Consider the following 6,000-nt stretch of genomic DNA (forward strand, 5'->3'; position numbering starts at 1 on the left):
GTTTGAACACTACTAGAGAACTGTAGGTCAGGTTTGGGGGGGGGTACTTCTAAACTAAGGTACTTCAATCTTAAAAAGCAAATATGATCACTCAGAAAAAGTAAACGGGTGAAACAAGGGCCATAAGATAACACACAGTACAAGCCCAGGCCATTCCCATTTCAGGTTGATATTTTGCCTGATAACTGTATTCACACACACACATTGATAAAAGTTAAACCAACTCATTCACACACACACAATATCAAAAATAATAATAATTAAAAAACTAGAGGTCTGCATTTCCAGGAGGAAACGCGAGATGTTGCGCCGCCTAAACCCCCGTCCCCCGATCCGCGTCTTTCCCGCTTAAAGCGAGGTCCTCGATACGGTAAACCCGCGTGGGTCACTAGGCGACGCTTATGCTGAAGGAGTTTACTGCTAAGCTGTCGGTAGTGGGATGTTAAGAGAGCACTCTCCCACAGCAGTTTACATTGGACTCTATGGAGCTCTGTAGGCCGTGAATGGAAAACGGGGTCAAAGGTCATGAAGCGGGTGGGCTATCGGCCCATAATTTCACGTGGCGGGACCGTGGACTCTCGGGTCTGCCCGTTTGAATTCTGGTGTCTCTAGCTCGAAAACTGAGCGTGTGACAGCAGTTTGAAAGTTTGACAAAAGTTTATGGACATTTTTCCATTCATTCCTATGGGAGAAAAGATGAAACTTCAAATGCTTACTGTGCAAAAACTATGCAACTTTTCCAAAAGCTGTATACAAGCCCGCATCCCACAGGGCAGCTCTACGAAACAAACTTTGAACGGAGTCGATATCTCGAAAAGTGTGGGCGGAGTTAACCGGACAAGAACGAACGATCCTCAGAATGAAGGGCAGCAAACGTAACACGAGATGTTGCGCCGCCTAAACCACCGTCCCCCGATCCGCGTCTTTCCCGCTTAAAGCGAGGTCCTCGATGCGGTAAACCCGCGTGGGTCACTAGGCGACGCTTATGGTGAAGGAGTTTACTGCTAAGCTGTCGGTAGTGGGATGTTAAGAGAGCACTCTCCCACAGCAGTTTACATTGGACTCTATGGAGCTGTGTAGGCCGTGAATGGAAAACGATACATTTTGAATTCCACCTTTAAAAACAATTCCACCTTAAGAAACCCAGAATTGTATTGAAATGTCCACATCACAGGCCAAAAGAGTCTTAAAAGCAACAAAAGATGGCCAATACATTTTAAATACCACCTTAATAAAAATTCCACCTTAAGAAACCCACAGTTGTATTGACACGTCCACCTTTAAAAATGACCACTTTAAATAAAGCTTAAAATGTCGAAAAGACAGGCAGTATATTGTGAATGAGGTATTCTTAAAAAATTCCACCTTAAGAAACCCTGGATAATTAAGATGTCCCCCTTAAAAATGACCTTTAAAGTGTTACAGACTGCCTGTGTATTTCTGTGGCCCTCACAGCTCTTCCCCTCAGTCTCTGCCTCTGCCCCTCCCCCTCCCCCCTCTGTCTCTCTCACACGCACGCTCACAGAATACAACTGACAGACTCACGATTCAATGAATTTCGACCGGTGGCGCACCTTCCAAAAAACCTCAAATATCTCAAAAACTTTTCCAGGTCCAAAAATGAACGAAGCATACCGTAGCGACAAGGAGAGTCTGGTGCTCGAGATGGTGTAAAAATTTTTGCACTTTGAGCGAGATTTGATGGTGTAATTACGAGTTAAAAACAGGCAAAGTTTTGAAAATCTGCGTGCCGAGCCGCTCTTAAAATACATTGAGCTCTATGGGAGGAAAACCCTCCCAAGTGTGGAACAAAAATTCATAACTCAAGAACGGTATTATCAAACGGTCTGAAACTTACAAGTGTGAGAAAGGGGAAATTTCTCTACCATTTAAAGTTTAAATGAAGTCTGTAGGTGAAAGTATAAGGAAGTTATGGTGAAATGTTCGGCAGAAAATTGAAAAAGAAAAAAAATAATTTCAATGGGTTCCTATGGGAGCGTACCCACCCTCCGAACAAATGCTTATAGCTCGGAAAGTTTTCCTCACATCACTTAACCGTATATACCGTTGCGACAAGGAGAGTCTGGGGATCGATATGGTATAAAAAATTTGCAGATTAAGTGAGAATTGAGCATGTTATGACGAGTTAAAAACAGGAGAAAATTTTAGAAACCGCACTCTGAGCTGCTCCAAAAATACATTGAACCCTATGGGAGCCGAAACCCTCCCTAGTGCCGAACAAAAATTCATAACTCAAAAACCGTATTTTCAATAATGTTCAAATTTAGAGGTCTTAGAAAGGACAAGTTTCTCTACCATTTAAAATTTAAATGAAGTTTCTAGGTGAAAGTATGAGGAAGTTATGGCAATTTGTTCGGCTGAAAAGTGAAAAACCCGTTTTCTGAGAAGGAATCTACAGTGTATGATGTCACCCACTCTAAGAGCCTCCCATTGAAATGAATGGAGGGATTTTGAAGGAGTGATAGAAAGGGAAGGATGAGTGCAAAAATTCCGAAAACGGAAGTGATGGGAGCCGGTACGCCCGGGTCCGACCGTCTGAAATCCCGTGTCCGTAGCTTGAAAAATGACCGAGTTAGAGCACTTTGAAAATTAATTCCATAGAAATGACTGGGGAAAAACAGAGCGAAAAACGAGTGTAGCGGACGAACGAGTGCGGGTATCGGAAAGCTGTATACAAGCCCACATCGTCGCTATAGGACGCACGATTTCCAGGTGGAACGGAGTCGATAGCTCAAAAGCTGCGGGACTAGTTAAGCGGACAAGGAAACGTGGAATAATAAAAATAAAAATAATAATAATATGACTTACGGATAACAATATATTGCGCGCTGCTGAAGCAGCTTGCGCAACATAAAAAAAGAAAAACCTCTGACTTTTCGCTTTTGCTACTGCATTTCTAACCTTACATTTACTTTAAACAGAGCCAGGTTTCAACAGGAAGTTTTCACACTCAGACCACAGACCAACTGACTCAAAAAACAGCTGATGAAATCATTGCTGTATTTAAAATTCCTCTTTCCTTCCCCACCTTCCTTTGGGTGCATCAGTTGTGTCACTGGCATTCTTCCCCAGCTTCTCCCTAAGAGAATCACAGCATATTATTTAATACACTCCCGATGGAAGTCATTTTCAGGCAAAGAAGTACTGTGAACATTGTTTATGTTATAACCCATAACAAATTCTAGAAAATGTATTTATTCAACAAACTTGTCTACCGAATCATTTATTTATTTATTTTTGTATTAATCTGGCTTATAACACCAGGTGTGTACCATGTTTTAGATCCTAGTCATAAACACAAAACTATTGTAATGTACTCTAAATTAGCCTTGGGCATTAGCAAATTTTCAACCATTACAAGTAGTAATATTGCTATGTACTTTTTCAGATTATTAGTTCAATTTTCAATCTATAATTTTTTTTTTAGAATGAAGCACATTCACTATAAAACTTAATGACTTACGTAAGCAGAGATAAAGATAAATCAACGGAAATCTGGCTCGAATGTAAGGCTTGCCAATTTTGCAATTCTACTATATTCGCAAAAAATAAAGACATATCTTTCCTACACTAAGATATCCTTCCAGACAAACTGAATACTAGAAAGCTACAAAAGTTAAATGCTTAGAACATGCTATAGTAAGTCTGAATTCAACATGTATTCCATATTAAGATAACATTCTGATCATATTAAAACCAGTGTGAGAGAGTGGGTGGTACCTCAGTTTTCTCTGGTCCTCTTCTAGTTGTTTTCTTACTGCACGGAGGTCTTTTAATAAATCTGTATCCGTACCATTCACCCAGGTGTACACCACGTCAATGGGCATGGGCAAGCACAGCCTATAATTGGAGAAGTGTAAAGACACAGCAGCATAAATGGTTTCCATTTAAAAGGGTAGAAAATCTACTTTTCTCTTTTCTTTCTTTTTATTTTTTTGCAGAGCGCCTCCACAAAATGACCATTGTTTACATTATTCAACAACTTCCATCTCTGGAGGTTAGAGATTTGACACACCATGGGAAGGTTATTTAACTGAACAACAGCACTTTATTTGCTGGTAAACATTAACAGAAATGAAACTCTTCATAGGTTTCCCATACAGCTCCCTTGTATGCTGAATTGTAGGCCAAATTATATCCTTCAGACAAGACACTCACCTTGTCTGGAAGGATTTCCCACCCACATTGTCTCTGTAGGAATCAAAAAGAACATGATACTGATCCCGACTCCACTCTACCACCACCTGTAAGGAGTAAACACAATCATTATCTGAAAATCAAACAGCTGCTCACTGTAGTTGTTATAGCTATAGTGAATCATACACAGATATATAAGCCACTTGAGGTTCTCTGGAATTTACTCAGTGTCAGAGTTCAAAGTCCAGTGGCGTCTTACAGTATACGTAAGTGACAAGGAGTAAACAACACCTTTGAAGAATCAATGGAAGTTTTAAGACAGCATACATCTGGGATAAGCAGAAAACAACACTTTCAAGATCATTAAATGGGTGTAAACCACCTTTCAAAGATTGTAAAAAATATATATAATCTATGACAAGCACTAAACACAAGCATTTATATACCAATTGTATGAAGACAATATACAGGTACAGCAAGTAATAAATGCCATTATTCAAACCTCAGTGGCAGTTTAAAGAGAGTATATATACATATTCATTCATTCATTCATTCATTCATTGTCTGTAACAGCTTATTAAGCTCAGAGTCCAGAGCCTAGACACAGAATCACTATATATCACTATATATAGGGGGCTATATATACATATGACAAATATTACACACAAAAATGTATACATCAATATCAAATACCTGTTGAGGCTTTTGGAGAATACATCTATGAAAGTGATTTTAACACTACACTTTGAATACCAGCACAGGTTTTAAAAAGAGTAAACACCTATGATAAGAGTAAACACCACTATTTGAAAATCTATGGAGGGCTTTTAGAGATTATACTACTATTACAGTATGCACACACCAACTGTCAAAGACCTGTAGAGGTATTCCCCTTATGACAATGAGTAAATACCACTGTTAAACTGGAGGATTTAGGAAAGTAAACACCACCATTCCAAGAACACTAGAGGTTTTAAGAGAATGTACGGTCATGAAATGGCATGGACACTGCTCTTCAACTATCAGGGGATATTTCCCAAAGCCAGATTTCTCAGTTTAGCCAGATAACCTATTGCGCCATACTCAACTTTGGGCTTAAGTTACCTAACTAACCACTAAATTCTGCTTTGTCGAATACACTCAGTTGGACCTTTAATACAGTGTACACCTAAAACAAGTAGTAAATAATACACAACAGTTGAAGACAAGAAGATATATTAATTTACTCATACGACAGTATGTAAAATCACAGTTTAAATACCAGTGGATGTTTGAAGGGGGTACACACGTTAACACTTAAGACCACCTCCATTCAACGGCCACTGGAGCTTTTAAGAGAGTACATGCCAATGAATATAGCTAGCTAACATTGAACAGCGGAGGAGAAACATTTAATAAACCATTATAAAAGAGCTTAAAACCGCATCAGTTAAAGAACAATGTTTACACATCAACAGAGGTATGTATGTATGTAGGAGGTCCAAGACCTCAGTAAAAATTTGCGTGTTCTTGTCTGTGAACTGACCTCTCCAAACTGGAAGGCGGACACTATCATGAGCACTATTCCCCCGAAGCACAGATAGAGTCCATACCGGTGAGACAGGCAGGTGTAGGTGTGCCTCTGCAGCACCTTCAGAACCGAGCTCACCATCACCATCTCTCCGCCACAAGATCACCATCCCTCTGCCAAGAGATCCGCATCCCTCCGCGCTGATCCGAGCTCCGAGATCATCCTCATACACACACACACACAAAGACACACAAACAGGGCTCAATGGAGCCGAGCTGATCTCATATTCACACACAGATCACGACCCATACACACACACAACACACACATCA

The 6,000-nt window shown here is 40.1% G+C and overlaps 1 protein-coding gene across 1 annotated transcript in view; it reads right to left on the reverse strand.

Annotated features, from left to right (window-relative positions):
- gnptab (N-acetylglucosamine-1-phosphate transferase subunits alpha and beta) overlaps positions 1-6,000 on the reverse strand; it is a 32,510-nt gene extending 26,510 nt beyond the window's left edge. The window contains exons 1-4 of the mRNA XM_066669562.1: positions 5,684-6,000; positions 4,180-4,265; positions 3,742-3,861; positions 3,050-3,100 (exon numbers count right to left, since the gene is read on the reverse strand). Of these exons, the coding sequence (XP_066525659.1) occupies positions 3,050-3,100; positions 3,742-3,861; positions 4,180-4,265; positions 5,684-5,815 (389 nt within the window). The 5' untranslated portion in view covers positions 5,816-6,000. The remainder of the gene's footprint in view (positions 1-3,049; positions 3,101-3,741; positions 3,862-4,179; positions 4,266-5,683) is intronic.

This window comes from Hoplias malabaricus, chromosome 4 (genome assembly GCF_029633855.1).
Source record: "Hoplias malabaricus isolate fHopMal1 chromosome 4, fHopMal1.hap1, whole genome shotgun sequence".
Lineage (NCBI taxonomy): Eukaryota > Metazoa > Chordata > Actinopteri > Characiformes > Erythrinidae > Hoplias > Hoplias malabaricus.